Here is a 20,304-nt window from a genome sequence, read left to right as displayed (position 1 = left end):
AAAAAAAAAATCTTAAAGCTTTAAGAAGACCAAACACTCCCCTGTACAGATATGGACACTGAAAACAAACAACTAAAACTGTGCCCTGCTGGAAAATGCAGGCCAAGGCCAGCTTCTGCTGGTAGCTGGTTTCAAATGGTCCAAGCCGGTTGAAAAAGGTCACCCAGAAAAAAAAAGAAAAATTTGAATGATTATGCTGGTCAAAAAGCTTGTTAATAGGCTACTGGTTAACTGTTTTGGTCAGTCTGGTCAGTCTGATCATGCTGGTTGGCCAGCTTGACCAAAAAACCTACCCAATGTTGGTCAAGAGCTGGGCAATCAGTAGCCTATTAACAAGCTTTTTGACCAGACTGACCAAAATAGACAACCCTTACCCTTACTGCCCTTACTGGTTGACTGCTTTGGTCAGTCTGGTCAGTCTGATCATGCTGGTGGACCAGTTAGGCCATTGAATTCAGTTGAAAACCCACCCGATGTTGGTCAAGAGCTGGGCATACAGATTTCTTTTCATCACAAAAACCATCCCATTCCCATACACTATATGGGCAAAAGTATAGGGACACCTGCTCACTCATTGTTATTAAATTGTTATTGAAAAGAGTTCATCTCATGCTCTTCTTGGAATAATTGTCTCTACTGTTCAGGGAAGTCTTTCTACTAGATTGTGGAGCACTGCTGTGAGGATTTGATTGCATTTAGCAACAAGAGCGTTAGTGAGATCACAATGTTGGGTGATCATCACCCCACCTCATCCCCAACTCCTTAGTTCCACTCCACTGCTCAGTGCTGGGGGGCTTGACACTTCTCTATAGCCCACGCCTGGCAGGTTTATCCGCTTCAGAGAGTCCTATTCTATTGGCAGCACTTTTTAACAGGCACTAGACAAGCTGTGTGTGTGTGCACTTGCCCATCTGTCAGCAACAGCTGCAACTTCAAGTAGCTGAATGCATTCTTAGTGTGTCAACAAATATTTGGACATATAGTGTATATCTGACTTTTCCACTCTTCAGTCTTGTTTACCTATTTGTATGTAAAGGGAAAAGTGAAGTGTCCTTCACTTCTGCACCACTGTCATGAATACAAATCACACTGTGAGCTCCTGTTCATGAACAGCTTTCCACATGCATTTGTTGACAAGCTATAGAATAGTAAAGTGAAAGAAGCATGTGGACCGATACACAAATATGACCGTCTTCATCTGGTTGTCTTTATCTACAGTGGCAGCAAGTGAACAGTTAGATGGTGTGTTAAAAGCAGGAACAGAACCAAATGCGATGGTTATATGACTGGGTCAGAACATCTCCAAAACAGCAGCAGGTCTTGTGGGTTTTTTGTGGTATGCAGTGGTCAGTACCTACCAAAAATGGTTCAAGAAAGGACTGTAAATGGTAAAGGCTCATTGATGCAATCCATCTACAGGACTTAAAGGATCTGCTGCTAACTTGATGCCAGATACCACAGAGGACACCTTCAGAGGTCTTTCGGAGTCCCTGCCTTAAATGATCAGATCAGGCCCAAGCCTTTATGGGACCCTAAGCAGATTTTTGTATGGAGGTCCTCCATACCACCACCTCAGCACCAGATGCTTCATCAATTCATAGGGAGAAAGATATTGTGCAGCAAACAGCAAGAATTGATTAACTTAGTATTGGTGTGCCAACTATGACAATAAATTAATACAGAAATGGCTTTTAATCTGTGTAATACCATTTTGTTTTATTTTATGTTATTTTTAAAAGATGTGTTTTTTAAATCACGATATCTTGGTGCTCTCTGGGGCCCCCTGGTGGCACCAGGCCCTAAGTGACCATGTAATTCGAGTATGCCTTGGGCCGGTTCTGTGTCTGTAAAAAAGACAAAGGTTTAACACTTGTGGCTTCCTACTACGTATGACTTTCACACAGTGATGGTAATACGCTCACTGATCTCTTCAATAGGATCCCTATAATTATAATGGGTGGCGCCTCCCTTTACTCTCAAAATAGCTTCTGATCTTCAAGGCATGGATTCCAAAAGATGTTGGCAACATTTCTGTGAGATTCTGGTCCATGTTGACAGGAATACGTCACACATTCCAGCACATGTTTTTTAGGAGCACTCTCACGCTCTACACTTCCTGTTCTGCCACAACCCAAATGGTTTTCTTGGTTCTAGAAATACTTAATCCAGCCCATCTGTCACAATCATGCCACATTCAAAACCACTGAAATCACAGTTTCACTGAAACCATAATCCTGATGGTCATGTGAACATTAATGTCCAATCCATATCTCCATGATTTTATACACTGCACTCCTGCTACATGGTTGGCTGCTTAGATAACTGCATGAATGAGTACATGTTTAGTGAGTGAACATCTAATAGAAAGCTCTGCGAGATTCACCTATAGGCTGATTACTAGGCATTACTCCCTGTGACGTACAGCACACTTTTTGGGAGTAGAAGCTACAGTATCAGGACTTGGTGTAATGCACAGTAATGAGATTTGTGGGGTAATTTCATATTCAAATGTGCCATGTAAGTTACACCCCCTGCCATAAATGGCAATTATTAAACATACCAAGTTGGAGAGCTCATGCCCTAATTATTAACACGACACCACAGAACCACAGGACACAGGAAACGCAAGATTGTGGGTTTTTTTTGTGTTTATTTTTTAATGAATACAGTATGAAAATCTGTAAGCACAAAAAAGGACAGCTGAAAACATACAAAAGTAACCCATTTGATCTCTATAATAGAAAGCAAATAAAATCTGCATAGCCTGATTCAAAGGGTAAAAGACAATGAATCAATCTACCTAAAACCTAGTATTTCAAATATTTCTTGGAGTGACAAAAAACAACAAAAACAAAAACAAAAACAAAAAAACATGGGGTCAACCCAGCACTTCCAACACCCATCTTTGAGTGTATTATACTGAAATAAAAAACAAAACACAACACTGGTCAAAAACAGATGTCTGGTTGATCCCCACTCTTACAGTCCCATGGTCCCTGACGCCACACATTTTCATTTTTTGCAGGAAATACAGATCAGCGTTCTTTATATATATATTTATATATTGCATAACCCCAGGCATAAGACAAAATGCACATTTGGAAACGTAAAACAAAGAAATAAATTACATTTAAAAAATAAATAGTTATTTGTACAGGCTTAGGTCTTTTAACCGTCTTCATGGCAGTTGACACATTGACCTTGTACTGTCTAGTGAAAACGGCAGCTCTAATGCATTTTACCATAGAAATATTTATGGTAATGATTTGATTTCTATTGAAGGACACTTGACCTCCAATGGCTCACAGAAATATCTAATGTACATGCGCTTACCTCCCGCTTACTCCAATACACAGCAGCCAACACATGTTCAGTCTGGTGTTCTCTCCCTTAGTTTTACACTACGAGATTAATGTAGACAACGAGCAACAAGAGTCTATGCCACCCAAAATCTTTAAACCCCTTTATTTGATTAATACTAAAGCTCCACTGTCAAACTAGTGAAGTAAACTTCATACACCAGACCTGTAGTGGCTGATTAACTGGGGAAACTGTAAATTAGATTTTTCAGTGAACCATTTTTTAAACTGAGTGATTCTCTATGAACACATTCAACAGATAAGGCAAACTTAAGATACCGTTAGGGATGCGCAAAATCTTGGTTAAATCTTGGTTTAGATTTAACCAAAATGTGACTCGATGTATTTACTGAATTTCAGAAAAACAGAACACTGACTATAATGGGACACTTTGGTAAGACCTCTAATTGGATTCCTTTTACTATACCTGCATAAATGTGCCATTTTACTGCAATGCTAATCTAGGTAGTTCCCAATTTCTACATTATAATATAGTGGAGCATCCCCAAAGTAAACGTGTTGTAGGCGAGAGAGAACCCAAAACAAAACAAAAAAAAAAAAGAAAAAAAAAAAAAAAAAAAAAAAAAGGAAAAAAGGTCGTCAGCCAAGGTGGCAAAAAGAAGGTACTATTGACACCAATGGCAAATCCGGCACTTAAAGAGCACCCATGACCTTCTGTTAGCTATCCATTATAGAATATTACAAACAGACAAATAAAAATAACTCTAGCCCTAGTTTGATATACTTTTCACAGCTTCAGCGACCAGGTTTTAACTATTGTTTCTCTTCAGTTGTACTCAACACTCACCAGTCACTATAAATCAAATCAGTGTACTGCCAACTAGTGTTCACACAGACTTCTGCAATATTATTTGGTCATTTTCACAACATACTTTATACAAGCCATTTTTTTTTTTAATTTTTTTTTTAATGTTGCCTGTTGAATTGTATCAAGTCAGAAACAAAGCATAAGCACAGTTTACAAGTACAGTTTACAAACTACAAATATAAAATATGGAGTCATTTGTACTCAGGAAATACCATCAAAAATGGATGTGCCACACTACACACCCTTTTTTCTCAAATTTAAATTCAGCAACTATTGCATTTTTTTCCTTTCTTGTTTTTCTAAGATTATCCACTTCATAAATAATAAGTTGAAGCTAAATGTCAGTAAAGCACTGGATCTTGCTTCTTTGGAGTCTCTCTAAATATACAATACAGTTAAGGGTACAGTAAACATGCTTTTATCTATAATAGCAAGCCTGCAGGCATTGGAATGTGTACAGTCTAATAACCCAAGCATACTGCTTTATTAAACTGCAGATACTGCCTCTATACCTTACGTTCTCCATATAGATCATTTATTTAAAAAAAAAAAAAAAAAAAAAAAAAAAAAAAGGACTGGTTAACGTACACTCCTGGTTTAAAGGCCTCTTTTTGTTGCAGTATAAAAGCTAGCTTTCCCTACCACTTACTGCAACTGTGCTTTTGGGCTATAAAACAAAATTTAAACACTAAGGGTAATTTTCCCCAGACAGAGGCTATATCTAGTCTTCAGTTGCACATCAGTCTGAATTGAGATTCCTCATTGAAAGGAAAATGTAATCCATGATTGGGAAAACTGACCCTAAATGATTCAAATAGCTGGTAGCTTCTTCAATCGTAAAATCATCGTGATATTCAGCCAGTTTTAATGCATATTAACATTATAGGCGACTGTGTATGGAACGTATGCTGTGGCTAGGGTTAGTTCAACTGGCAATTTTTTTTTTTGGCCCCTCAACCCAAAAACACACAAGCTTTGACTTGACCTGTGTGTTATGTATGCGCCTCTTTTGTTTCAGCATTGATTTGTCTGGCTCAGTGGTCAACAAAGTCTCTATATTTATTTAAAAAAACTAAAAAACACTACCGTTCTGTCTGCTTTGCGAGAGTAGTTTGGTTTACTAAGGATCTTGTGAAACAGTCTTGTTCTATCCCTGTTCTTGAGAGCTGAAGATAATTAAGGCACAGTTGTTCTGCTTGAATGCTGTGAGAACAGTGGTTTGAAACTCCTGACAGAATGCAGGCATCTTGTTTCCTACTGACAATACCTCTTTAGCAGCGACCCTTGATGTAGTAGTCATCTGTAAAACGTCTTTGTCCTTCCAGTCCTTTCTGTAGTTTACCTGGCTGCAGTCTCATCTTTCTGCTTCCATTTTCTGACACTGGTAGAGCGGCATGCTCTCGGCCCCCACCTTACTTTGACTTATCTCTCCTCTTTAAACCGATGTCACTGTAACAGAGACAGACAGAGAGACAGAGAGACAGACAGAGAGACAGAGAAAAAAGAATGCATGGGATTTGTTAATATTACTTTTTAATTTATGGTGGACACTTTGTGACCAAGTGAACAGCACTATTTAGCTGCTTACTCCTTGGTCTGTTTTAAAGTGACCGCTGACTAGCATTAGCGATTAATCATTTTTTAGTAACATCTAGTTTTATCTTTTACTTTGTAAGATTATATTGTAATCCAACCATGTGTGGTTAGAGGATGGTGGAGTCACCAGTTGGGTGATCCTCCTCTAATGTAAGTTAGGGGAGGATCACCCAATGTAAGTGTAAGTTAATGTGTGCACTTCTGTATGAATAAAGCATGTTTAAGTAGACTTTGGTGTCTGCCTGTGCATTTCTGAGCTTAGATTGGTCAACATTTCCCAGGCTGAGATCACACATGCTAATATGGAAATCAATGAATATAAGGAGGCACTTAACCTGGTTGCTCTGTACCGTGACTATGCACAGTTACTGCTCCCCAAGACCAGTTAATTTGACTAGTGTGATCACCTTGTACTGTGCCTAGGGTTGCAATATTTTGGAATTTTCCAAAGTTGGGAAACTTACCATGGAATTAAACAGAAATATTCAAAGCTAAATGAGAAAAGGTTACATATAGTTGGTGAAAAATATATTGAAGCATAATCTGTATAATTATATAAATTATATAAATAGACATGAAACCAAAATAGTTGAATAGCAAAGCTGCCATTGAGACCACACCCCCTGCATGCACTGCTCATTCCTCCATCACATGTACAGATGATTTCTTGAAACCCATGGTACATTTATTTGTATTATGCCTTCATGTCTGCTGTTAACAAAAAAAAGAAAACAAAACAAAACAAAACAAAAAGTTCCCAAGCTCAAGTTTCCATGGAAAGATACAGATAATGTACTGGAAATGTATCAGAATTTTTCCACCCTTTTGCAACCCTAACTGTGCCCAAGCACGTTAACTCTCCAACAAGCCAGGTTCGTTTGACTAGCGTGATTGCCCAGTGCTGCCTGCCGCTATAAAATTCTTATACGTGCAGCACAATAAGAAAATCCAGTGTTGCATATTTGATAAATCTGTGCATCAGAGCACCCAAAACAACTCCATATAAATCACCAGAGTAAATAAAATCTGCGAAGCTCAAGTTCTCTGCATGCACAGTACAAATCGAGCAGGCGATGCAGATCAGGTAGCAGTGCTTTTCTTCAACCCAAAAAGCCACATGGTGATGATGTAAGTGTGCTTGGGCCCAGAAAGCGCCTGGTGAGAGACAGTCAGCAGGGGAGTAAGCACCATTGGCACAATTTTATCAGGAAACGAACACAGAAAGCGCACAGTTATTGCACTTAAAGCAATACAACATAGTTTGTTTACCATGGTGCCCATCTGACATAAAACCTTCTGGTTGGTGATTAGTAACCTTTAGCTCAGAAGTGCATGCACACCTCATCACCTCATGTTTGTAGACACAAAGCCAGTCACAATTATTATATAATTACATAATTACATAGCTAGTTTTAAAGTACTGGAACAATGGCTCACCACTTTTGACTGTATTCAGGGTGTTCAAATCGACAAGCTTTGCATGTCTCTGCAAGAAAGGTTGAGCTACACAGCCAAACTCTGTGGCAGAAACAATTGAAATCTCCATTTCAGCTGAGAGTTGAGACATCTCCAAGAAAGTGAAACTTGCCCAATTCTGTGTTCAGTAGGAGTAGCAGCTGCTCTCTAGTATGGTAAATGTTTTTTACTGCGATGCACAAACCAATACTAATGCACCTGTTCACAAATTTACATTCTTACACAGTGTGAAAAAACACAATGTCAGTTGCAATCTATGCTTCAGCCATCTTGCTAAGATATAAGATTTTAAAGTGTCTGATTGTAACCCAGTGAACCATACGCCACAGAGTTAAAGCACAGAACACTGACACTAACACTTCATTAAAAGGTTTACTGGACCAAATTCTGGCTACGGGAGAGGCTGCGTGTGCTGAAACGATCTGAATATCTTTTCAGTCAATGTGGTCATATTTACCAGCTATTTACTAGCGTGTTTGTCATGTAGACCTTCAAAGCTAATATTGTTAGCACAAGTGAGGGTGTATTTTCACACCATCAAGAACATGTAAGCTTCGCTTGACTCTCTTAAGTCTTGACACATTTCTGTGTGACTGATGTTTCCTCGGTGTGCATCAGCACAACAGTGGAGTATATAATTTGTCAGTATAATTTAAGATTAGCTACAAAGTAAGGACAGCTTAGAAGAAAATAGATAAGCTGCAATTTAGCTGCTTTAGGGTTGTACCATGAGCAATAATAAATTATGTCTGTTCCTGGAACCGGAGCTTTATTTTTTCAAAAGATGCTACTTACATAACAGCTGTCCGGCCGAGGGAGGACATCACTGAGAGATATGACCTCAACATTTGGGCTCTCCTCTAAAGATCGAGCAGATACAGTGCTGCAAATGAAAGATGAACAAATAAGCGTCATAAATAAGGGGAGTGTGTGAGCTGAGCATGAATCTGTTGGGCAGTTGATTTTCTCTGTGTGCCCCTCACCTTTCTGGGACGCTCTCTGTCTGATCTACATTGCAGGGCTTCTGCTCTTCCACTCTGAAAACATTGAGAAAGTAAATAGACATATTCCCAACAGCCTTGGGGAAACACTGCACACACAACCACCTGCATACCTGGGGGGCAGAGCGCCGAGTACGGGTTCAAGGCTTCCTAGAGAAAATGTCGACAGTGTTGTATCAGCAGAGTTGCTTGTGACGTCATCTTGAGTTGGGGGTCTAGGCAGCAGGTCAGGGCGAGCCTGCAAATCTTCAGGAGTACAGGAAAAAATAGGGCAGGTCAACAGTGCTCAGAAATGGACTGATTTTACATTAGCAACATAAGAGCAGCAGTAATTATAAAGATCACAATACAAGCGCTCCCTTGACCAAAACAATCAACTTGGAGTTAATATACAGAAAGGCTTTAAATGAACTTGCTACGATTAGTTCCTAAAAACTTTGCAGGCCAAAACCTAATTTTAAAGTAAATATTTTTTTTAAAGCAAATAATTTTTATAATATATTCCCACACAAGTTTAGCACTGTTTTACCATTAACATACATGCAAAACCCAGTACAACATTGGTCATTTTGCATAATAAAGTACTATATCTGTGCTTTAGCTCTGGGTCTGAAATCGAAACCAGCACATTTCTCTACAACAAAGCACTCGAAATGACAGTAGAATTCTCCATTAATGATGCAAATCCTTTTTAACATACTTATAAATGTTAATCCAGAAGACTATAATCTTTTTATTCTGATGCCTGTTCTGCCACTGCATCTTCTCTTAATCCTAATTCTACTACAAACCTTCATGCCACTAATCATTCTCCTTCACTGACTTTTCAGTTTCTTACCTACATCTCCTGTTCTTTCTGTCTCTAAACTGTGGGATACAGAACTGCTGTTGGATAACTGGGTTGGGTCCTGGTCTGGATGGGTTTGTTCTGCATTTGTCTGTGCCACTGTAGCGGTTTGTGTTACAGCTGATGGTAGAGGCTGAAGATTCTGTCCAGATACTGCAGTGTTGGCTTTTCGCACAGCAGGCACTGCGCCTACTCGATTCTTCTTTGAAGGAGAGGTTTTAACTAAGGAGGAGTAAAAGTCGGTGTTATAAAAAGAATATAAAATAAAAATCAAGCAGAATATTTGTTGACACCAGGTGCCATACTTACTTGACATTTTCCTGAAGACAGTGGTGCACATGAACTTCTGGAAGCGATCTGCATAGAAGCCAGGTCTGTGTACTGACACGGTATCCTGAAGCAGAAAATTAATCACCAGAGTAAATAAAAACTAGGACATATGGACAAACCTTTACATTTTGGTATTACTGATTTATCTAATCTATATAGATAGATTATAGATAACATTTTTGTGTAATTTATAAGCATGCGCATTTCTATCAATGCATAGGAAAGATTATTCTGTCTATTCTCACCACTCATCGATACTGTAAGCACTTCTCAAAGGCATCTGAACCACAAACTTACCCCATCATGTACCAAGGCTTTCCATGAGTGTTCCAATCTCTTTACAAACCTAAAGAACATAAACCAAGTGTGTTACACAAGCTAGAAAAATGTCAAGAAAGTATCTGGTTGTTAGAAATAAAACCACATGACATCTAAAATATCATTAATTAAACTCTAGCACCTGTAGGACTGAAGGATGTCGATGATGCCAATGAAGACCAGCAACCTTTCCCCCTTTAAGTTCCGTGCTGGAATTCCCCCCAAGCTGTAATGAAAAAATGCACATATGCAAAAGCAGGATCAAACATTTGTATAGTAAAGTGCAAAAGTCATATGCAAACCAGAAACCATTTAAAACACCCATCTCCAAGAGAGTTTGACAGTGAAATACACGTAGGTTGGTTTCCTTGACTAGGATCAACTGTTTTTTTTTTTTTTTTTTTTTTTTTTTAAAACTCTGAACTCCAGCCACTGGATGGATTTGTGCAGTTCCACCAGCAGCTCAGCTCTTAATAAAGGACTGAACACTGCTATTGGATGGCATTGCTTGCTTGATTTGTTACAGACTGCTGAAATCCAGCTGTGCATCTAATGAAATTCTTATCCATATCATTCAAGAAGCTTTGTTGCTGATGTGAAAACCTGCAAGGATTTGGTCAACCACAGATCAGATCAACCTTCTGGCAAAACAGAAAAAGCTCTGCACGCTGCTAAAGAAGCATAGCCTAACCTCTCATTGGGCTGTAGTGGAGTCTTGCTCTTGACCTCTCCCTGAATTGCCTCCATAGCTGTGCAGTACAGGGCCTTCTGGCCCTGAGCCCTCTTATGGTCAGGTACTGCTGTAGACGCCTCTTCTCCAGCCCGGTCCACATTGTGAATCCCCACAAGTAGACTGTAGTCCATGATCTTGAAACTCTGCAGCAACTGCAGCACAGACAAAAGGCTCACATCACAGGATCGGAATGCAGTATCTACTACACAGAGCATGCTACAACCATAATTCAATGCCCTGACTTACCAGATTTGTAGAGTTTTGCAAACCATTACAAATCTTGTAAAAGTCAGCACAATGTTTCCTTTCAGTTCACTAGCTCTATTTGCGCACTGGAAAAAAAAAAGTCCAGTGTTCGAACTCAGTCCCAGACAAGTAAATGAGAAACAAACAGACTCAGCCGGAGACTATTCCAGCCAATCAGCAACAGGTTGTGTTTGTGCTCGTGCAGAGGTCAGGGGAGGGAACGGGCAGGGGAGACTGCGTATCAGTTACACGTTGAACTACACGCATTATCGAGGAGAGAAAAAGATCTGACTAACAAAAGCTGAACAAACAGTTCTTAGGCCAGGCTAGAGCGAATACATGGGTGATGGTTTTGAATGGTTCAAAAAGAGAGGAGAATGTTGCTCTATTCTTGCTCAACAGGCGATAAAATGTACTTATTTTTGCCGTTTCACCAAAATAGGTCAGTACTGTTTTGTCCCGAGAATGTCAGTGATAGACAATCACAATTAGCAGCAGTAACTGTAGCTAACCCACAACCCAGCTAATGCTAACCTATCTTCCGCCATATTTCTTTTGGCCTGCAAACCTAATGCTTTTACCATGGCAATGTGAGCATGAATTTGGGGCACAGAGCGTCTGAAGAAGCACTGAAACAAGGGGTGCGTTCTGTTTTGCTGTTGAGATCAAATATGAACAGTCGTTCTCTAGAATTGTATACAGTGCCTTTAAGGGTACACTTCCTTCATGTTTGGACTGAAGCCTAACATGTCAAGTTTGGCAGGTTTTGCTCCATGGCACAGATGCACACACCCATCACCTTCCACAACTTTAGAGATACAAACTTTTACTCTTACCAGACAATCTCGTTGGATGGTTTTACAGAGGGCGTTGTAGTGGTCATTCTCTAGCAGCAAACCTTCGGGTAGGTCCTGTATAAAGTCCAGGTCTTTGTAGGTGGGCAGGCTTTTGGTGCGCTCCTTGGGGGAGGCCCTGCGCTTGTATGTGGAGCCCTTCAGGTCATATTTCAGGTGCATGGGGACAGCACAGGGAAGCAAGTTGTTCATAACAACGATGCGTATGTTCTTTCCTCCAGCCTGAACACAGTAGAGCCCATAGAACTTAGGCAGTAGCGTCCTCTTGTTCTGGTTTAAGTTCTGGAAGAAGAATCAACATCAACAATGTAATGTAGGGGGGAAATGTCACTCTTTAATGAACTCAAATGTCTTAAATTCAAAGAAAGTTAAATAATTACAGCAAGCAAATGCAGGAAGGTTCAAAGAGATTAACAACCAAATAGACAGGAAACCGCTCTCACCATAAAGTATCCGGGCAAAAGCTTCTGCAGGAACTCTGCCTCCTTGTGCTGGACTGTTTTAATGATGAACTCGTCATCACTAGAGACATAGAACAGAGATCCACTCGCCCCAGAGTTCGAGAGCTCTATAAGAGGCTCATTACAGAGAGAGTACTGCGAAACACAAAAGCACATTCACAACACAGTGAACCCACAGTGACTGCAATGTCTTCAGCAAAGCAGACCTCAAAAGCCAGCATTTACTGAATCATGAAATAACCTAAAGTTCCAGGATGTCCCAGTCAAGTTTCTGCCTATAAATAAATTGTTACTGCATTGTATGGTCAGAATCTTTAATATGTTACACTTCATTATTATTATTATTATTATTATTATTATTATTATTATTTAATCAAACAATAAATGATTTTCTGAATGATTTTCAGATGCTGCAGTGTTGTCAATTTTGCAATCAAAATAAAACTGGATCAATTATGAATACTGACATCACACTTTCACGTTTCTAACGTTAATCTTATCAACTAACTGCACTTGCACACAGCAGCAAGGCACAGAGTATAAGAAGAATGTTACCAGGTAATCGTCAGGCCGAATCCCGAACATGTCTCTGAAGTAGCGGAAGGCAATCGGGGCATAGGTTTTAAATCTGAAGTCACCATGGTGGTGGCCTGGGGTTAAATTACTGCCCTCGCTTAGAGTGAGAGAGAGTGAGAGAAGGAGAGAAAACAAGAAAGGTTGTTAGAAAGTGATTTTCTTTAATCCAAGTTGAGTGGCATTCTCCATCTTAGATTTAAAGGAATTATTCAGTGCAAAATCTAACTAACATAACATGCCTTGGGTCCTTGCTGCATTTGGGGTGAGAAGTTAAGTTTACAATGGGAGATCAGATTAAATCTAGACCCCCCAATTTCAGCCAACAAACATTTTAACTTTAGGAAAGACACGACAAAAAAAAAAAATCTCACCTAGGCAGGTCCGCCATATCGAGACAGTACAACATTAAACTAAAGCCTTATTGAGAACACTTTCACGCTGCAGCGTGTCTGGTATGCAACGGGCTGTAGGTTACATTGTGAATGTTCCTTTCAACTGTAAAACCTGTATAATGTAACATCAGGTAGTTTAATCTACCTTTCTCCCCTTTCTATGTCTTTCTCTCTCCCTCTTGTTGTGTGCATAGAGAGAGGGATACTTGAATCTTTTCTTCACTTTCTGTACACATCATTTCAACTTAAAAGCCCTTTGTTTTGTAATTATGATTTCACGACATTTCATCAAGTAGCAAAGTTCACATACCAAATCGGTCTTGGCTGATCAACTGTATTTGGGGAAAGTGATTAATCAAGTTACATTTTTGACAAACCATTCCTTTTAAAACATTTCTGCAGTCACACACACAAGCATGTGCAAACATACCTGGGAAAGAATATGCTCTCCACTACTTCAAAATCCTGCATGAGCACATCTCTCTCTGGCTTCTGACTTAAGCTTCCCACTGTGTGCGTGATGCCCAGCTGGATGGCACCTTTTAGGGCAGATGATGTAGTCTGAAGATGGAGGGTGGAAAAATGTGTTATTACAAAAAGACAATATAGCTATATTACACACATGCAGCTAAATGTGAACTAAGATTGACGAGTACAGGGGCTTTAAGAAATCACTGAGAAATTGAAGGCATCCCTACTGTGGATCTCATTAAGTGCTCAATAAAATCAGATAATTTTATCTTCATTATCAGACTGTGGTCTTGTTTATTTTATATGAGGCACAGACTGCAATTCCAGATCTGTGATGTAAACCTTTCCTGAAAAATTACTGAAACTAAAACATTTTCCAGCCAAAGCACATGCGACATGGGAAAAGCACCTAGATTCAAACAGGAAAAAGGACACACTTAACCTCTTTTGTTCTCATCACACTACAGAAACCTTCACATCTATGGTTATGGTTACATGTGCAATATTAATATTTTACTGCTTGCAGGGAGCATTCTGATCAGTTACACATTCTTTAGATGTATAGATAAATTTAGCAATTCACACACAATCCAAAAGCTGAACTTACCTTTTTGTATGTAGTTTCCCCTGTAGGATCAATCCCACGATGGCCAATGGTTTTCTTATTGGTCTGAGATAAACTCGCGGAGCCCACTCCCTGTAAGTATAATATTATTAAGAATATTATGCAATCCAACATTAGGGAGATATGCAACAAACATCATTGTTCATATATTCTTAGAGTATACGGAACAATAGCGTAGCATGGAATGATGAGAAAAATAGAACGTGACACATCTTGAGAAACATTTATTATATGTGTCATAATATCAAACATATTCTTACTTCCAAAGATGCCATCCCACGAGTTCCAGTAGTTCCTGTGTTGATATATACAGAGACAAAAGAACAGTTACTAACACAATATTAGTAAATATCTAATTAGCTCTTCACATACTCTTGGAGAATTATGGCAGAGTCTGGCATGTGCTTCTTCTCAGTCATAAAGCAAGCCACCACACCTTTTCGAACTGCTGCTAACACAACACCACTAGACAGCTGATTGCACTTGGAAAACGCTAACTGCCAGTTCTGTTACAACAGCTAACAGACACCTGCTTTGACAAGCATTGCTAAATGATGGGAAAAGGGAGGGTAATCCTACCCACCCAGTGAGTACCCACCCAACAATTAGACTGCTGTACCACTCACATTTTTATTAACACTGATCATAAAGTATTGTTTTCAAACCATGTTACTAATTACTTTGAATCATGTGAAAGACGGACATTACTAGTGCACCACTACTGCAAAGTCTGCTAAATCTTCCTGAAGGGTTTGGATTTGCCTTTGCCTTTCTAGCAATCCTATGAGCAGTTCTCTCTGAAGATTTTATTGGTCTTCCAGATCCCAACTTGACCTCAGCATTCTTGTTAACTTCCATTTCTTAATACTTAATTCACTGAATTACAAACTGAGGAATTAGCTACCTGAAACCACTTCAGCTGTCTTCTTTAAGACTGCTACTGCTTGGTGGGCATCAATTACTTTACAGAGTGCTACACAGCTGCTTAGAGTAGCCTATGGCTGCTAATTGTTGGCACAAGGTTTGAGGAGTAACAGTATCTATAGCTTCGAAAATTGCAGCACCTTGCCTTGCCAAATGGTGACTGAACAAGCCACAGCCTTAAGAAGCGAATTGAAGTCTGATATCTTGGTAAAGCAAGTACAAATTTACCAAACATTTCCTTTTTCCACTCTAAAATTGCACTTTATATTAGATTATTACTATGTCTTTTCAAAATTCTACTCACTTACCTATTCACAGTAACAAACATTTTGACCACAGGTGTCCACACATTTGCATGCCACGGTACTTACATGATGTTATAAAAACACACAAAGTTTCGTTTCTGTTTTTGTCGTCATTACACAAGAAATCATTTGAATTACAAATCATACTGAATGACAAAGGATAACACACATGGTGTGTTTGTGTACACTCTTAGTGTACCATTTCTTACTAACAGTTTTGAATATATTTGTATATCCCCCAGTCTGACAAACTGGAATGGTCTATTCATCACTTTTATAAACACAAAGAATTCCTGTTCTGGCACACTCTGTGTAAATTTATACAGCTTTAAAATGTTTTACTTAATAATTATGATAAATTATCTGTGTTTGTCATGATGGGAAAAAAATGTAAACAAACACTGGCTATCAAAGAGGGACCACCCGTCAAAATATGAATTATTTGGATTTTAATGTGTTCCCCCCCCCACCTAAGCCTAGTCATTAGTTGTTTTGCTCAGTTCAACATAAGAAAAATCACCTGACTATAAGGATGTAAAAGAGGGGGGGGGCTCATTCATGACATGCAAGTAGAATGAATCTGCACATAAGATTTTACAAAAATCATTTGTAAAATACACCTGCATTCATTTAAATGTTTATAGTCTCAAATGTTTGTAAGTAGGAACAGAAGTCGCACAGGCTCTTGAACATGAGTGGACATAAGGTCCAAATAACCTTGAAAGTGCCATTTGACTGAACATTAACTCAAGCAATAACTACAGAATTAACTAATAAATGCAAATAAAATCACATGAAATTACACACAAAAAAGTAGCCTAGTAGCCCACAAAGGGAAACTGCTTGCTAAACCATTTTGCCACACATGTAACATGTTACTTAAGTAATGTGGATTATACCACTATAAAATGTTTAGAATCTAAAATAGCAACCAGAGGAAATGGCTGATTTTGCGCTGCAGCAGGATTTATCATCATACATTGATTTCTGCATGAGAATTCTCATGGCGTACTAATAAATCTGGTGTTTAGGCAGCGTTCAGTGGAAAGGTCAACTTTCCTAATAATTTAGTCGCAGTTTGCTCATGTTTTCACAATGGTTTATTGAATGAGCCCCAATTTTATCATTAATGTTTAAATAGCTCTGACCAGAAGAGGATGGGTCCCCCTTGTGAGTCTTGGTTCCTCCCAAGGTTTCTTCCTCCAGCTCTGAGGGAGTTTTTCCTTGCCACTGTCGCCATTGGCTTGCTCACAGGGGTTCTTTGATCCTTCATGTTATTTCTTCTTTCTTCTCTGTCCTTTATTAAGTACTAATTATGTAAAGCTGCTTTGTGACGACAACAGTTGTAAAAAGCGCTATACAAATAAATCTGACTTGACAAATGACTTGACAATAATTTTTCTTTATACTTGACTGACTCTCCCTAATGATTTGGGATTCCAGCAGTTTAAAAAAACTGCTGTCAAATCACGTAATGTGCGATTTGTTAGGAGGGATTCACTCTAAACCGATATCTTTTGTTTTACACAGAAGGTTTAGCACTGAAGCTTTGATGCAAAAATAGCTAATGAAATGCAATGAAAGCCTACAACTCTGCAAACCTTCTTTACTTCTACTATATGATCCTTGTATCCGAGAGACAGAGAAAACTGTAAATCTGATTTTTCAGTCAACCATTCCTTTCATATTCTACTACTAATTCTCCTTACTAAGCCTTAGCACTAACATGCTTGTAAGACTTAGGCTTAATCCACAGATGCCTGCCTGACTAGGAAAAAACACCAACCCTCTGTGCAGATCAAAGCCAAAAAAAAACCAAAAACCCCAACAACTCCAACCACAAACCACCACAAACACATACCATACTGTTCTGACCTATAGAAGCATGCAGAACTAAGGCACGATTTGGTTAAAAGTGACACCAGCTGCAAATGCACAATCACAGAGCATGCACAAACACCTGGCTCATGGTCCTCATCTCATCACTCCCCATTTATTTACTTACTTACTTATTAATTATGTTTGTTTTGAACATGTTCGCTCCACAACACCATCACACGTGGACAGACTACTAACAATACACGGGATGCACGGATATGGGAATCGTAGGCCAATGCCAATATCCAATATTATTCACTGAAAGGAACATTTATATAAGGAAAACGGAGCTACATATACCTGCGAAAGCATCACAGACAGCATTTCTTACCGAAGGAATATAAATACAGAACGGTGAATAGCACTGCGACCCAGGACTGCCTTAATATCCGTCAAATTCAAATAGCTGCCTAATGTCAAATTATAAAAAAAAAAAAAATCTGCCAATACCAATGTGATTCCAATATCAATGTGCATCCCTAAACAATATTTAAAGCAACAACAGCACTACGTCACCAGATATATTATAATTAAAATGAACAACTACAACAAACACACATACATGCATGTACCTCGCTGAGGAAATAACCTCTTTCTCCAAAACTGAGTAAACACATCTGGAGGACAACCATCAGACAAGTTACAATTACTTATTTACCAGTAAGATTCTTTGTTATAGTAACGTAATGAAACCCAACCCAGTGCTCTTATCTGTTCGTTCAGGCCCACCAAGTAACAAAAAGGAAAAGACTGAAGATTTAGCAGACACTCTTATCCAGAGCAACTTACAAAAGTGCTTCACTGTTTACTCCGAAAATATCCTTAGCTAGTTTGAATCGGCTTAGATGCCACTAAATACAAAAGTCAGTATGGAGACCATAACTCTCTCCACTACACTTTGTCCAAGTTACAAGCGGGACTTACCAGCTGAGTTCGGTCCTTCTGGATCAGCCGTAGCCATCTGATGGCTGTAGTTTCATAGGTTCAGGTCACTCTCACTTACAGGCTCTAAGTATAAAAAGAAGGACAAATCATAAAACAGTATTAGCATAAAAAGAAATCTGAAGCTAGCTTGTGTTCTTTCCTCTATCCATACCAGCCATAGTCTGGATTTCTCGATTTCCACTTGAGGGGAAAGTGTAAGTGGAGAGTTAAACAGCATCCTGGGGTTGGTTGGTCTCCAAAACAGTATAGCTATCTTTACAGTAGGAAAACAAAATCAATACTTCCAATGCTTTCAATGGCCGTCTATGTAAAAACATTCAACTTAGAAAGGAGAAAGGAAACTACTGGATTGCTACATCTCAACATCTTCCGCTAAGAAACATCAAGCTTGTCTAGCTAGCTACGTTTCTGCTAGCTAAGTCTGCAGAGAGACCCCCTAAATCATACGAACCAGAATGAACGAAGCCATTGCTGTGGCCTTAAATGAGACTTAGTACGATCTCCCGAGTCTTACTGACTTGCTGAAATTACACCACAACTTCGTTTCTTCCAGTAAGAACAACTTTCCTAGTTTGATCCCAAATAAGCCCAGTGGCGTAAAGCTAGACAGCTGGCTAATTAGTCTAAGCTAATTTGGCCATTCGATGCTGTCTTACAATGGATACAACATCTAATCATTTACTTATTTTGCAGTTAACAAACTCTTTATGGCTGCAGTGGGTGAACTGGGTCAACAGAGCTTCCAAAACAACAGAGCTCACCAAACCGAAACTAGCGAGCTAGCACGAGCTGGCTAACGCAGTTAGCAAGCTAGCTAGCACCTTGGCTAGCGTATCCTCTGAGCGTTAGCTAGTGCTAGCTACCCTACTGAGCCAAAGTGTGCTTTAAAGGTTTAAACTCGTTTCAGACTCAGCAGGTATGAATTAAGAGAGTGTGAGACTTACTTTATAAACAGCTAGCTACAGTTCATTCAGCTCACGAACACAAAAGGCACCAGCTCCGGCGGCCACAGATAGCGCGGGCTAACCGCTAGCCTCTCTCGCCGTGTTGACTGTGGTGTTGTTGTTGTTGTTGTGGTTTAAAGTTACTTCTTGGCTCCGAATGAAAAGAAAAAACAGGCTGCAATTTAGTCGTCGTTCTGCTTTATAAACGTTCATAGATTAGAAAAGCTCCTCTAGCCGCAGGTACGTGTTCACAGTGAGACAATATCGCGAGGAAACTTTGTCCTCCGCGGTCTTTAACCGCGGTGTCTGAACGCTTCTGGAGTCTGGAGCTAGCGGCGGCGGAAGTGGCGGTTCGCCGTGGACGAGCGCTAGACTACAATGGAAATCCTGTTAGATGAAGAGTTTACAATAAACACCGTTCATTTTCTCTAACTTCAGCTTTACACGAACAGGTCAATGGCTTAAACTTAACATTCGTATCTAAGATATTAGAAAAAGCTGTGGCCCAACAACTCTGCTTATACCTGAGTAAAAATGACATGTATGAGAAATTCCAGTCTGGATTTAGACTCAATCACAGCACAGAGACAGCCCTAGTGAAGATTACGAATGATCTCCTTCTTGCCTCTGATCAAGGCTACGTATCTTTATTAGTCCTACTAGACCTTAGTGCAGCCTTTGATACAATAGATCATTCTATATTACTAGAAAGATTAGAGAAAATGGTTGGAATCACAGGGACAGCCCTATCATGGTTCCAATCATATCTAACGGGACGCTTCCAATTTGTAAAGATAAATGATTTATCTTCAAACTACACAGAAGTAAGATATGGAGTTCCGCAAGGCTCAATTTTAGGACCACTATTATTTACATTATACATGTTACCACTGGGCTCAGTTATAAGCAGACATGGCGTTAATTTCCACTTCTATGCAGATGACACACAGCTCTATATATCAGCCAAACCTGACGATAAATTTAGACTACAGAAAATGGAGGACTGTGTAAAGGATATAAAACTCTGGATGTCACATAACTTCCTTCACCTTAACAGTGACAAAACCGAAGTTCTCCTTTTAGGTCCAAAAGACTCTAGAAATAAACTATCAGACTTAATGTTAGACTTGGCAGATTCTCCCATCATTCCTGGTTTAGCAGCTAAAAATCTTGGTGTCACATTCGACTCAGATT

General features: G+C 39.3%; 1 protein-coding gene across 2 annotated transcripts; it reads right to left on the bottom strand.

Annotated features, from left to right (window-relative positions):
* Window positions 1–2,648: 2,648 nt before the first annotated feature.
* On the bottom strand, window positions 2,649–19,422 carry pip5k1aa (phosphatidylinositol-4-phosphate 5-kinase, type I, alpha, a). 2 transcript variants are annotated; one of them, XM_072675768.1, is made up of 18 exons: window positions 19,111–19,422; window positions 18,146–18,229; window positions 17,794–17,838; window positions 14,375–14,409; window positions 14,097–14,186; window positions 13,449–13,579; window positions 12,606–12,723; window positions 12,033–12,185; window positions 11,572–11,871; window positions 10,448–10,641; window positions 9,899–9,982; window positions 9,736–9,784; window positions 9,418–9,502; window positions 9,100–9,330; window positions 8,375–8,507; window positions 8,244–8,297; window positions 8,056–8,143; window positions 2,649–5,637 (listed from the first exon to the last, which is right to left on the bottom strand). In XM_072675768.1, the coding sequence occupies exons 2-18, from the start codon at window positions 18,180–18,182 to the stop codon at window positions 5,635–5,637; spliced, it is 1,830 nt and encodes a 609-aa protein (XP_072531869.1). In that variant the 5' UTR covers window positions 18,183–18,229; window positions 19,111–19,422; the 3' UTR covers window positions 2,649–5,634. The 2 variants fall into 2 exon arrangements, with proteins under 2 accessions (XP_072531869.1, XP_072531870.1); XM_072675769.1 differs by lacking the exon at window positions 17,794–17,838.
* Between the last annotated feature and the right edge of the window lie 882 nt (window positions 19,423–20,304).

Source organism: Salminus brasiliensis, chromosome 3 (genome assembly GCF_030463535.1).
Source record: "Salminus brasiliensis chromosome 3, fSalBra1.hap2, whole genome shotgun sequence".
In the NCBI taxonomy this organism is placed as follows: domain Eukaryota; kingdom Metazoa; phylum Chordata; class Actinopteri; order Characiformes; family Bryconidae; genus Salminus; species Salminus brasiliensis.
Note: the sequence above shows the minus strand (reverse complement) of the source record. Positions and strands in the feature narration are given on the sequence as shown.

Bases quoted from the DNA above. Each gene is read 5' to 3' on its own strand.
- pip5k1aa (XM_072675768.1), bottom strand. From the start codon at position 18,182: ATGGCTACGGCTGATCCAGAAGGACCGAACTCAGCTG. The intron at 10,642-11,571 runs GTAAGAGTAAAA...TCTGTGCTGCAG, and splicing joins CCATCCAACGAGATTGTCTG to TTGCTGCAGAGTTTCAAGAT. The intron at 8,144-8,243 runs GTGAGGGGCACA...TTTCATTTGCAG, and splicing joins ACAGAGAGCGTCCCAGAAAG to CACTGTATCTGCTCGATCTT.